Source organism: Hemicordylus capensis, chromosome 11 (genome assembly GCF_027244095.1).
Source record: "Hemicordylus capensis ecotype Gifberg chromosome 11, rHemCap1.1.pri, whole genome shotgun sequence".
Classification (NCBI taxonomy): domain Eukaryota; kingdom Metazoa; phylum Chordata; class Lepidosauria; order Squamata; family Cordylidae; genus Hemicordylus; species Hemicordylus capensis.
Window position 1 is genome coordinate 6579651 of NC_069667.1, and position 13792 is coordinate 6593442.

The 13792-nt window shown below is 49.3% G+C and overlaps 1 protein-coding gene across 2 annotated transcripts in view; it reads left to right on the forward strand.

The window, feature by feature from the left end:
- The window catches only part of GAB3 (GRB2 associated binding protein 3), a 93414-nt gene that overhangs the window by 62025 nt on the left and 17597 nt on the right, over window positions 1-13792 (forward strand). For both annotated transcript variants that reach the window (XM_053273932.1, XM_053273933.1), the window contains exons 2-4: window positions 1275-1578; window positions 10070-10286; window positions 11408-11880. In XM_053273932.1, coding sequence (XP_053129907.1) covers window positions 1275-1578; window positions 10070-10286; window positions 11408-11880 — 994 coding nt within the window. The remainder of the gene's footprint in view (window positions 1-1274; window positions 1579-10069; window positions 10287-11407; window positions 11881-13792) is intronic.

The following is a 13792-nucleotide window of genomic DNA, read 5'->3' on the forward strand; positions in this document are numbered from 1 at the left end:
AGGGGCCTTGGGGCTGGGCAGGGGGCAATGGGGAGTCATGTGAGGTACCTCTGGGGGGCCCCTCCAGGCAGTGGGGCCCCCAGACAACTGTCTCCCCTTGCCCGATCGTTGTTACGCGCCTGCGCTTGAGACCTCAAGAGCTCTGTAGCCTTTAGAGAATCCTTTTCTTGTGGGCATCCCCTTCCCGGAACTTTTGTGTTGTGGACCATAAAAGTTTAGAGAAAGAAGAGCCCCTTTGATTTGTCTTCTCTTAACAGGCTGACACATCCGTGGCTTCGAAAGGCGATGAAATTTCAACATCCCCTTTTTCAATCATTTATAGGAAATGCTAATAAGTTCCTCTTCATATATCCCCTCTGCCACCGCCAACAATAAGCCTTTTGAAAATTAGTCCGTCTTCTCTTTGGACTTCGAAATTATCACTTTCAAATGACAAAGAGAACACAATGTGTTTGGAATAGTTCTTAAAACAAGTTTTACGTTAACATCTTAACTGCTTTTATTTTATATTAATCTTTAAATGGTTTGAATTTTTGATGTAAACCGGCCTGAGCTGTTCTGGGATGGGCGGTATATAAATCAAATAAATATATTCCGCAAATCAACAAAAGTTCCCAAAGTGGTTTACATAGAGAAATAAAAATAAATAAAGATGGCTTTATTTCAAAGGCCTGGGTGATAAGAGTCTCAAAACATATACGAATACGACAAATATTTATATACTGCTTTTCAACAAAAGTTCCCAAAGCGGTTCACATAGATAAAAATAAATATAATGGCCCCCCGTCCCCAAAGGGCTCACAATCTAAAAGAGAAACATAAGAGAGACACCAGTGTGACAGCCACTGGAGGGATGCTGTGCTGGGGATGGATAGGGCCAGTTGCTCTCCCCCTGCTCAATACAGAGAATCATCACTTTTAAAAGGTGCCTCTTTGCTCCATTAGTATTGTCTTGGTAAAGTTGTGCCATCGAGTTGGTGTCGACTCCTGGTGCCCACAGAGCCCCGTGGTTGTCTTTAGTAGAATACAGGAAGGGTTGACCATTGCCTCCTCCCGCGCAGTGTGAGACGATGCCTTTCAGCATCTTCCTGTATTGCTGCTGCAAGATATAGGGGCTTTCCATAGTCTGGGGAACATACCAGTGGGGATTCGAACCAGCAACCTCTTGCTCCCTCGGCAAGTTACGTCCCCGCGGCACCATTGACCTGGAGGGTTTGATAGATAAATAAATCCCTAAATAAATAAACGAACCCCTCCCCGTATCGTTCCCTCAGGCTTGGCGGAAGCGCTGGTTCGTGTTGCGCCAGGGGCGTATGAGCGGGAACCCCGATGTCCTGGAGTATTACCGAAGCAGCCACTCCAAGAAGCCCATCCGGGTGATTGACCTGAACGAATGCGAGGTGGGAAAGCACTCGGGCTCCAACATCATCAAGAAGGAATTCCAGAACAATTTTGTCTTTGTCGTGAAAACGACGGTCCGCACCTTCTACCTGGTGGCCAAGTCTGAGGAGGAGATGCAGGTCTGGATGCACCACATCACCCAGATCTGCAACTTCGGACAGCTGGAAGACGGAACAGGTAGGAGGAGCAAAAGGACCGGTCCCGCACGGAGGAGGTGCTTGTATCTGTCTGTTGACAAATATTTAAATTAGGTTTGTGCCCGAAACGTTTCGGCGGCCATTGAAAAGGCCGCCGAAACGTTTCAGGTGTGGGGGCGGATTCGGCGCTGGCGGGGGTAGGGCTTTAAGGGCGGGGGAGTGTACTCACCCCCCCGCCGCGTTTCCCCCGCCGGCGCTCTCCAAATTTTAAGCCCCTCGGGGCGGCAGCGTTCCTCCCTGCCGCCCCGTTCCCCCTGTCGGCCGGAAGTGGCCGGAAGTCCCGAGCGCGTGTGCGCCCATCATGCGTGCGTGCACATGGGGGGCACGCGTGCGCACAATGGGCGCATGCGTGCTCGGGACTTCCGGCCACTTCCGGCCGACGAGGGGAACGGGGCGTCAGGGAGGAATGCTGCCGCCCCGAGGGGCTTAAAATTCAGAGAGCGCCGGCGGGGGAAACACGGTGGGGGGGGGTGAGTACACTCTCCCCCGCCCTTAAAGCCGTACCCCCACCGGCACCGATAATTTTTCGTGCACATCCCTAATTTGAATACCGCTTTTTGACAGAGGTTCTCAAAGCAGATTACATAGAAAAAGAAATAAGATGGCTCCCTGGCCCCAAAGGGCTCACAATCCAGAAAGAAACACAAGGGAGACCCCAGCAACAGCCACTGGAGGGATGCTGTGCTGGCGATGGATAGGGCCAGGTGCTCTCCCCCTGCTAAATAGAAGAGGGGGAGCTTTAAAACTTGCCTTTTTTTTTTGCTCAGTTAGCAGGGGTCTGTCTGTCTGGCATGGCTTGAATCCAAAGAACTGCGGACAGAAGGAGAAAATAGTTTAATGTTGTTTGGGTAACTCTACTCTTCCGCAAGCACCAGGGAGTTACTCACACATGGCTCCATGCTGTGGGGTAAATGTTGAGCGAAACCACTTTGAATTACACTCGCAGCATTGAGGGAAGCAGCCCCTCCCCTCTACTCTCTGGTTTTGTTTTGATGCAAGTTCACATGGCATGCCGCTAGCCAAGCCGAGGTGTTGGGGGAGAGCTTTCTAAAGGGCTGCATCTGCATTTGTAAAGAGAGTAACCCTCTTACCTTGTTAATGATTCTATGTCAGGGCCTCTCCCTATTTGCTCTGGCGTTTTCAGAAAAAGTAGCTTACAACTGCTTAAAGCATTTTAAAAACCCGGAAATACACCGAGATAAGCTAGAATTCGCAAGACAAAGCCCGACTTGTGTGTGGAGTGCATCCAGGGATCTCGAAGGGACTTCGGGGTCAGTTTGGCTGGTGTGTGAATGCACACACTCGCTCCCGAAGGAGATTCGGGGTAACAGCCCTGTCTGTCAAGCCTCCAGGAGAAGACTTCTCCCAGTGCAGTGCCACAATGCATTGGTGATTGTGTTATATATGACAGGAATAGGGTTGTTCTCACAACCAGAGATTCCTGGGTAGGAGCAGGTTATCCCACGTATCTGGTTGCCTGGAGCACTGGGAATCCTTTGAACCCAGTAGTTCCTAACTTGGATAGCCCAGATCCATTACCCAGGCTAAAAGTGAAGGAGGACAAGAAAAGAACTGTCCTGCTTTTTTTCTGTTGGTCTTCTGTGCAGCCAGCACAGTTTGAACTGTCCCCAGGCTGCCAGCGGCCATATTTATCATAGAGTCCTATGGCTTGCAGGGCCAGGCAGAGCCAAGTTGCTGCAATACTGAGGGCTGCCTCTCCACTGCTCACAGCCCACCCCCATATGGCTGTGAAAACGAGCCACATGAATAGGACTAATGCAGGCTGTTGCATATAAAACACTTAATGGGCCATTCAGTATTACGGATGCCAGGCAGCTGTGATTGCCATATTGTCTTGATATTTGGGGGTGTCAGGGATTCCAGGCAGGGTGGCTTTGACGATCGGATGCTAGCGCCATCAAGTCCGCTCTTGCTTTTTAAGACGTAATTTTTCAGTCCTGATGAATGCGGATGAAAATCGAATAAAGGGTGGTCAGCCATCGTAAGAATGATTCAGAAGAAGAATCATAAGAATGATAAGAGGGCCAGGCAATCATCCTAAGAATCATTGGACCATAAGAATGGAAGAGGTGGCATGTTGCATCACATTCGTGGTCTGCCCCGCTGAAGGTAGGGATGTGCAAATCGGCTCGACCTTGAGCCGGTTCAGCATCGAACTGGCCTGGCTTGAGGGCTTGCCCCCAAACCGGACCAGGCCCAGTTCAGCAAAATGTCAAGCCAACCCCCCCCCCCGGGCCGGTTCGGGGGTTCTAAGTGGATTTTTAAAAAAAAATTGGAAAGAACACCTTGTGGGGCTTCTGGAGGTGCTTCCTCAGCCTGGGTGTGTGTGTGTGTGTGTGTGTGTGTGTGTGTGTGTGTGTGTGTCCTCCAGCAGTTCCTCTCCCCCTATCTTAAAAGGGCCATTTCAGGGCCATTTGGGCCCTTTCTGCACTGGCAGTGGCCATTTTGGAGGCCACCAGGCATGCACATTGGCCCGGGTCGACCAGGTATGCAAATAGCCAGTGCGCATGCCTGGTGGCCTCCAAAATGGCCACCACCAGTACAGAAAGGGCCGAAAGGGCCCTTTTCAGACCAGAGGGATACTGGCAGGGGGAGGAGGAACCGTTGGAGACCCTGCCTCGACAGCACCCCCGGAGGCCACTGGAGGCGGTATGTTTTTTTAAAACCCCGAATCCCCCTGGTTCGGTTTTTGGGTTTTGTGCACACCTCTAGCTGAAGATTTAGTCTGCCTAGGATTCTTGCAAGAAAGTACCTCTTCCAGGTGGTTCAGTGAAAATATTCCTTGAAAATGATGTTAACCGGAAACAATGTTAATCCTTTCAGTAGGAATTTCTAGATGATCAGCTTTGGCTTCTTTAAAATGGAGAAAACAAAGCGAAGGAAAGACAAGGATAAAATTTCTGACAGAGCTGAGAAATTTCATCCTCATCTAACTCTAACATCTAATGTCTAATTATAATAAACCAGGGTTTATTGCCAAGCTGAGGCTGTACAGCTATTGTTAGACTACAACTCCCATCAGCCCCGTCACAATAAATAAATTGTGGCAGGGGATGATGGGAGTTGTAGTCCAGCAACTGGCAAGCCTCAGGTTGGCTGCCCCGTAATACCCGATATTTAAAAGTAAACAAACTGACCTGGAAAAGCAAGCTGATTTTGAACAGCCCTCATGCTCTTCTTTGTTAGCTGAGTGATCTGGAGAAGATGTTCTGGACCCAATTTTGGAATTCGCATTTGGGAATAAGTTTGTGAAATTATACAGCCTGCAGCCTATGCAACTTTTTAATTTTTTTAAGCTTTCCCCATTGTTTCTGCATTAGAATAGCACCTACATCTTAGACCTGCCTCCGGTTTGAAAAAGACAAGATTTCCAATTAAAGATATAGAAGAGAAATGCAGTGCCTGCTTTTTTCTTTTTATCATGATTTAAAATACATTCATTGGTGAGTCATCTTTCAGAAGGCTTGACAGTTACGAGAAATCATTCCCTGTCTTAAAAAAAAAAGGAATCTAAAAACCAATTTTCTGATGTTATTATCCAGTCGTACCAAATCCATGCACCACTTTAATTTGCTTTTAGACATTGGAGACAGGGCTTAATACCAGATTAATTTAGCCCACCATATTGAAGTACACTTAAGCACACAAATCTTTGCATTTGTCAGTGAGTTTTCAAGGGAGAGGTTACAAGGAACATTTATATGAGTGGGAGACATTGCTTTCTTTACGAAAAGAATCACAAGAGGAACAGAATGACTAGCTGCAGATAGCAGCGTATAGTGGTTAAGAGCATGAGGTATGAGCTGAAAAACACAGGAAGTAGTTCTAAGTAGGGGCCCACTTCCTGCTTCTTTTAACCTGGTGGCTTTTACCTGGGACCCCTTCACATGTTCTGTGAATTTGGTTTGTATCTGACTCTCAACACATAGGTTGCAAAGGGGTATTGCCTGTGAGTGGCCGCTGCATTGGGACAATATTATTTATTATTATTTATTTACATTTATATCCCACTCTTCCTCCAAGGAGCCCAGAGCGGTGTACTACATACTTGAGTTTCTCCTCACAACAACCCTGTGAAGTAAGTTAGGCTGAGAGAGAAGTGACTGACCCAGAGTCACCCAGCAAGTACCATGCCTGAATGGGGATTTGAACTCGGGTCTCCCCGGTCCTAGTCCAGCACTCTAACCACTATACCACGCTGGTTTTTGAATAGCCACTATGTGGCAGCTTCCTATGTTCCTAGAGCAGCCCCATCCCCTGAGGGGAATCTCTTACAGTGCTCACACCTGTCATCTCCCATTCAACTGCAAACCAGGGTACACCCTGCTTAGCAAAGGGTCCAAGTCATGCTTGCTATCACAAGACCGCCTCTCCTCGTTCCCGTAGCAGCTCTCTTCACATGAAACAACAAACACACTAGGGCCAAACACATGATGATGATGATGATGATGATGATGATGATGATGACGACATTTATATCCCGCTCTTCCTCCAAGGAGCCCAGGGCGGTGCACTACATACTTAAGTTTCTCTTTCACAACAACCCTATGAAGTAGGCTAGGCTGAGAGAGAAGTGACCGGCCCAGAGTCACCCAGCTAACATCATGACTGAATGGGGATTTGAACTCGGGTCTCCCCGGTCCTAGACCAGCGCTCTAACCACTACACCACGCTGGCTCTCCATGGGGTTTGACCCCAGGTCTGTCGGGATGAGGGCACCTCCGGCGTGTGTGAGCCTCGAGGCTTTCTCCTTTGCGGATTCCTGCTGGGTGCTGGGGTTGATCTAACCAAAGCCCTTCCCTTCCTTTCGTGATCGCCTTCTTTGGTGCCTCAACGGGGCGAGAGAAGACGGAAGCGCTCTGCTCTGTGGGAAAGGGACCTGCGTAATTCATGGCCCTCAGCTGCTGCATTCTCTTCCTAATGGGCACAGGCTCTTTACCCAGCAGCCCCTCTCCTGGGGCCTTGGCTGCAGATGTCGGCGTGGCCCCAAGGGCAGGCGTGTGCTTTCCCTGCCCTCCCGCAGCCTTGCTGCCAAGAGCATTTGCTAATGGGCCGCCCCGGGGCTCAGAGCACCGGCAGGAACGCGTGCTTGTCCGTGCTGAGCTCCCTGCCGCCGCTCTCCCGCTGGTGGGACGGGGGATTTCTGCTTCCCATCATCGAGGCAAACCCCGAGGATTCGCTGTACGTGCAGGTGGGCGTGGAGAGGCACCCCAGGCCCTCCGTAGGGAAACGAAGAAGCAAAGGGTTGCAAAAGTGGAACTCGGCAAGGAGGAGAGCTGGTCTGGCAGTAGTGAGCAGGAAAGGTCCCTTTTGCAAAGCAGGGCCCACCCTGGTTTGCATTTGGATGGGAGACGGCGTGTGTGAGCACTGGAAGATCTTCCCCTTAGGGGATGGGGCCGGAGCTCAGCGGAAGAGCAAAGCTTCCAAGTCCCCTCCTTGGCATCTCCAAGAGAGGGCTGAGAGAGACTCCAGCCTGCAAGCTTGGAGAAGCCGCTGCCAGTCTGGGTAGACAATACTGAGCTAGACGGACCAGTGGTCTGACTCAGGGAAAGGCAGCTTCCGAGGTTCCTGTTCTGCAGCTCTGCAACTGCAAGTTCACCTTGGTCCGTGAGTTCACCTTGGTCCATTTCAGATATCCTGGTCAAACTGTGATTTAAACTGAGATTCGAATTCTGGATTGGAGGCAGATTTAGTGCCTGCAGGAATGGAGAGGAGAGCTGGTCTTGTGGTAGCCAGCATGACTTGTCCCCTTAGCTAAGCATGGTCCGCCCTGGTTGCATATGAATGGGAGACTTGATGTGTGAGCACTGTACAATATGCCCCTTATTAGGGAATGGAGTCACTCTGGGAAGAGCAGAAGGTTCCCAGTTCCCTCCCTGGCAGCATCTCCAAGATAGGGCTGAGAGAGATTCCCGCCTGCAACCTTGGAGAAGCCGCTGCCAGTCTGTGAAAACAATACTGAGCTAGATAGACCAATGGCCTGACTCAGTATATGGCAGCTTCCTATATTCCTAACCCATAGGATGTAGGGCTATGCATTGAATAGGACCCAGTTCGATGTGGGCGCTATGGGGCAATTCTTCAACAGATTCGATTGAGTGTGGGGAAATATACGATAGGGCCTGTTCTAATCCGATCCAATACAAGGGTTTCCAAAGGCCATTGTGGCTGGGGATGATGGGAGTTGTAGTCCAACGACATCTGGAAACCCAAGACTGGGAGCAACAAATATTTATATACGGCGTTTCAACAAAAGTTTCCAAAGCAGTTTACATAGAGAATTGATTGATTAATTAAGGGAAGACCTGCCTTACAACCTCAGTGTCCATGTTCTCTCTCATTCATTTTCTAATGTCAATTTCAGGGATTTGCAGCAAGACAATTGCAGGTATGCAGCATTGTAATTGCTGGGTTAGAACTAATTTACAAAGATAGTTGACGTTGTGGATCTGAAGTGCCTTTTTGAACAGAACATGGCCACAGAATGAAATGGCCACCATCTGCTGGGGTTCTGATCTTGTGAGCTCAACAACAGGGTTCTTTCCCTGAAATTTCATTCAGGGTTCTTTGAATTCAGTTTCAGGATTCAATTTCAGGATTTAATTTCAGGGTTCTGATCTTGCGGACTCAGCAACAGGGTCCATTTCAGCACATCTGGGCACCCCAGAATCTGAAAAGCACGTGGTGTTTTGTACTTGTTCATTGCTGATTTGCTAGTGAGATTTGCCAGTGGCTTTTTTATAAACTCAGTGGGCTCTAAATTTAATGCTTATCATCTCAGTGCATGCACAGTGTTTTCATGGTTATAATTAATAAGTTGCAATATACTTTTTTTTAAATGTTATAGGTTTTAGAATGAGGCCTTCTGGGTATTTCAGCGTGATATCAGTGCAGAGCGGCCGGAAGGAGAGCAGTGTCCCCAGTGGGGCTTTTAGCTTGCTTCTCCACTGAAATAATGGGTGTACGTTTGCACATCAGCCAGATTCACGCCAAAGTCCATGTGAGACGCTGGGGAGCACCTCACACACAATTCGGGTTTTCCATTATGCGCTAGAGCCTAGCCCAGTTTATGTCTGGGATTTTTTTTAAAAATCCACTTTTTGTGTTGGTGTTTTTTGTTTTGTTTTGTTTTGTTTAGCGGCAAATTCAAACTCACAGTAAAGCCTCACAGTAACCCCCCCCCCCCCCGCAGTAAAAGCCTGCTGTCTGGGAAAACTCCCAGAGGCTGCCATCTGCTGGTGATACCTGAGCAGTGCAATCATGTTTTGCTGACTATTTCAACCGATTTCTCAAATGTTTATAAAACCCAGTTACAAACCAAATTTAAAGTCCTATACTATTTTTTCTTTGTTGTCTTTCATTCGCTGATGTAAGGCACAGTGAGTTCTCTCTCTCTCAAAGTGCATCCAGAGCCAGCGTGGTGTAGTGGTCAGAGTGCTGGACTAGGACCGGGGAGACCCGGGTTCAAATCCCCATTCAGCCATGAGACTTGCTGGGTGATTCCGGGACAGTCACTTCTCTCTCAGCCTAACCTTCTTCACAGGGTTGTTGTGAGGAGAAACTCAAGTATGTAGTACTCTGGGCTCCTTGGAGGAAGAGCGAGATATAAAATGTAATAATAATAATCATCTAGTTATCCTTCATAAGTGTTGGTTCTCTCTCTCTCTCTCTCTCTCTCTCTCTCTCTCCTCTTTCTCTTTTAAAGTACATTAGTCTAGTTTTCCTGCATAAGTCGATGGTAAAGAACACTCCTTCCTTCCTTCCTTCCTTCCTTCCCACTGTTAATGTGCATTTATCTCACCCAGGGGAATCCGGAGCCTGTGGCTTGGCTAAACATTTCCTCTGCCCGGCCGTTTCGGAGGCCCAGGACACCTGTGGGGAGGGAGCAGTTGGCCGCCGCCGCCTCGTCTCCCCACAGTATAAACACTCCGCTGCTTGGAAACGTCATCTCTGGCCTCCTTTCCCAGATACTGTTTATGGGTTAGGGAAGTGAAGTTTTGACTCAGTGTAAACACCTGGTGCTATCCATAACAAAAAAGTGACTTAAAAAAATATATATTAATGGTTGCTCATTGCCGTCAAATGGGACTAGGGATGGCATGGACAAATTGTGGGGTCTGTCGTTTTATTCTCCCCACGAGCATGGGGTGGATGGGGAACTGCTTTTTTAATCACCTCTTTTTAAAAAATGTTTCCCCTAAAGAAACGCACACGCACACACATTTATCGTCTCAGCCCCTGTTGACCGAGCCAAGTAGACTCCCTTCCAACTCTGACCTCATTGTCCTCACGAGTTCCAACAATGCCAGCCAGACAGACAGACAGCAGGTACGGATCAAACGCATCCTGCGTGGGCCACAGCAAACCCTGGCTGGATCAGGCCCAGGATAATCCCCACGGGGTTCTTTCTCGTCTACATTTTGCCTTTGCCTTCTCTTTCGTGGTTGCAGATTCGGGAGACAGCCTGTCCCACACCACTTCCTCCCCGCAGCCCTCGCCGGCCAGTTCTGCCCACATCTTGAGGATCGTGGACCCCTCCTTCCTGGCCGATCAAGCCGCCGCTGATGCCTCCGCTGCTGAGGAGACGGCAAGCGAATCCGAGTCAGTTTTCCTTCTGGATTATCTCTTCTTGTCCAACTGTGAGACCGGGAAGCTGAACCATGTCAGGTATTGGAGAGTCCTGACTAAGCCCCCACTTAGGAAGCAGAGCAGAACTGGTGGCAGCAAGCATGACTTGCCCCCTCTGCTAAGCAGGGTCCACCCTGGTTTGCATTTGAATGGGAGACGACGTGTGGGCACCGTAAGAAATTCCCCTGAGGGGATGGGGCCGCTCTAGGAAAGGTACCTGCATGCTTGCATGCATGCAGAAGGTTCCAGATTCCCTCCCTGGCAGCTGAGAGAGACTCCTGCCTGCAGCCTTGGAGAAGCTGCTGCCAGTCTGGGTAGACAATGCTGAGCTAGATGGACCAATGGTCTGACTCAGGAGGTATAAGGCAGTTTCCTCTGTCCCTAAGCAGGCCTGCAGAGTAGCTAGCCTCCAGGCAGAATGTAACCCTGTGTCTGCCCTCTGCCAGAGTCCAATTAACTGGCAGGTGCCCGTGGTGTCTTCAGAGGACTGCCAGCATTTTTGGTGTTGTACCAAAGCCAAAGATAACACCCCAGCATCACCTCCAACTTAGCAGGGGATGCAGGCAATGGCTCGCTGCTGAGATGCTATTCTGGTGTTCCTGAAAGCAGATTCCATGCGCCAGGCCAGGCCCACACATTTGGGCCACCAATACCATCTCAGGGGACCAGTGCTCGTAGTGCTTTTTGGCAACGTCTACTCCCCTAGAGATGGGAAACAGAAGATAACATTCTTACGCTTACAGCTTTCACTGCGTTATCACCCCTTCTTTATCCTTACCCACAAACCATTAGGGCAGGGCTGCTCAACACCGGCCCTCCTGCAGGTGTTGGTTTACAATTCCCATAATCCCTGGCTATGGGCTACTGTGGCTAGGGATTGTGGGAGTTATCGTCCAAAGTTGAGCAGGCCTGCATTAAGGTACGCACACTGTTCAAAAGGCTTTTGAGGGTGGGGCAATAGCTGATTGGTAGAATAACTGCTTGCATGCAGGAGAAATAAGGTTCACTCCCTGGCAGCATCTCCAGGTAAGGCTGGGGAAGACTCCTGCCCGAAACCTTGGAGAGCTGCTGCCAGTCAGAGTAGACAGTACTGAGCTAGATGGCCCGGTGGTCTGACTCCGCAGAAGGCAGCTTCCTATGTTCCTGTGTCTTCCCTCCAGATGCCACAGCTGGTCCAATTCTGATCGCTCTCTGGAGCAGACCTCCTCTGATGACGTTTTCGTCGACTTCATGGCATCTCAGCCCACACTTTATTTACAGCCCTCGAGCAGCCTGCTGCAAGAGATAGTCCAGCCAGCAAGCCAAGGGGCTCTCCCCAGGAACGTGGACACCAGCGGGCCTCCTTCTAGTGAACTCTCCTCTTCCTCTCCATTGTCGGGACCTCCATTAACGCCAACCTTACTGGTGGATAAGAGCCAGAATGCCCTTTCCTACGGCATGACCGAACTTGACGTTCTGGCCAAGACGCCACCACCGAGGCCTCCTAAACCAACACACTTCTCTGACCGGAGAGCTGAAGAACAGCCCAGTGGGACAATTCAGAATGGACATTCTGGGCTCTCTAGTGCACAGGGTACTCTGGTGCCCAGAAGGATATCCTTGTCTGGTTTGGATAGCATGCGGAACTGGAAAGGTAAGCAATGCTGCATGCGTTGGGGTTGGTCTTGTTGGGCCAGACTCTCATTTGGAATGCCCCACATGGGAAACACAGATACAGTAGGAACTCCGTATTTGCGGACTCAACACCTGCAGTTTTGCATATCCGCGGTCGGTCGATTGACACCCAACCCTGGCCTACACGGATGGAAACCGGCAAAAAAAAAAAAAAAAGGTTTAACTCTGTATATCCACGGGTCAGAGGAAGCCAGAAATTACTATGGAGGTTATTCCCATCCACCATTTTGGGAATCAGAGCCATTTTGTGGCTCGTTTGCTCAGAAAAAAACAAAAAAAATGTGGGAGAAGCCCCTCAAAATTAGACTATTTTTGACTTCGGGGAGGTGGGGGCATTGCTGGATTGCTGGTCTCCCACAGAGCATAGTAGGGTACTTTATTTTGCCCTTTAAAACCTTTCCCTCTATGTTTTAAACACATTTTGGGGGGTCTGGGAACCTAACCCCCACAATCCCATTGTCCCAATAACCCAGTAATCATGATTTCCTTCTCTGCGGTAGTTGCGGAGAACAGAACCTCCACGAACACTGAGATTCTCCTGTACACCCATACAAACAACAGCAGGTTACTTGCAAGTAGGATAAAGGAGCAGAAGGTCGGGCGTCGACTTTTAGATTTCCCAGCCTAAGCAAACACAAGTGGTTGTCCGCGCAGTATAAAAACATTAGGGCAGTTCACATGATTGACAGTAGGGTAGGAGAAACCTCTCCTACTTGGAGAAGCCGCTGCCAGTCTGTGAAGACAATACTGAACTAGATAGACCAATGGTCTGACTCAGTATATGGCAGCTTCCTGTGTTCCTCCTGCCCTAATTCAGGAGCCAGGTATGCTCCCAGTATTTGATTCTGTTTTAAAGAAAAACAAGGTCAGAGGTGGGGTGCTTGAGCATCGGTAAGCCCCAGAGAGTTTGGACTCCCTACCTAGATTCAGTCCCCAGCTGCTTAACTCAGTAAGCAGGAAAATCGCCCCACCCGGCTGGGGCATGACCTCCAGCCGTGCTTTTATCTAACACACGATCGCAAAACTGGGACACGCCTAGCTCCCAAATGCCGATCGTGTGGCCTCCCCGTCTCTTTGCCTTCTCCTGTCTTCCTAGAATTTCTCATAGACATGTGAGAACTGAATAGTAGTTTGAGTTGTGGGCAAGGTTTTGTTATACTTTTAAACGCGGCATTGTATTGACATTTGTTTTAAGATATACCAACGGCCATAAGTAAGCCACCTAATGGCACAGTGGGGGAATGCTTGATTAACAAGCAGAAGGTTGCCGGTTTGAATCCCTGCTGGTACTACATCGGGCAGCAGCGATATCGGAAGATGCTGAAAGGCATCATCTCACACTGTGCGGGAGGAGGCAATGGTCAACCCCTCCTGTATTCTACCAAAGACAACCCAAGGGCTCTGTGGGCGCCAGGAGTTGAAATTGACTTGACGGCACACTTTAACACCCATTTAACCAACTGTATAGAACCAGCAGCCCAGAAAATGACTTGTTGGCGGGGGGGGGGGGCTAACAAATAAAGTTTGTTGTTGTTGTTGTGAAACGTAGGCAAACTCACATAAGAGGTAAGGATATCTCTGAGCTCCTTCAAGGGGGTGTTTGAGTTGCTTCAAAGAATGAGCATGAAGCCAGCTGAGGAAAAGAAAAGGGCTCAGTATATTGAGGACCTGGGTTTTCTTGGGAGGTCAAGTGGGGTGAGGTGTAGTAAGCTACTCAGACCAGGAGTGCTGGATCCTCTCTGTGGATGTCTCCCAACATGCATTATTTGAGCAGAACACCCACTCTGGAAGTGTGCTTGCCATGTTTTTTTCAGACATACAACCCTCTGTAGTATGGCAAACCAATTCTTCCATTATTGCAGCTGTCCACA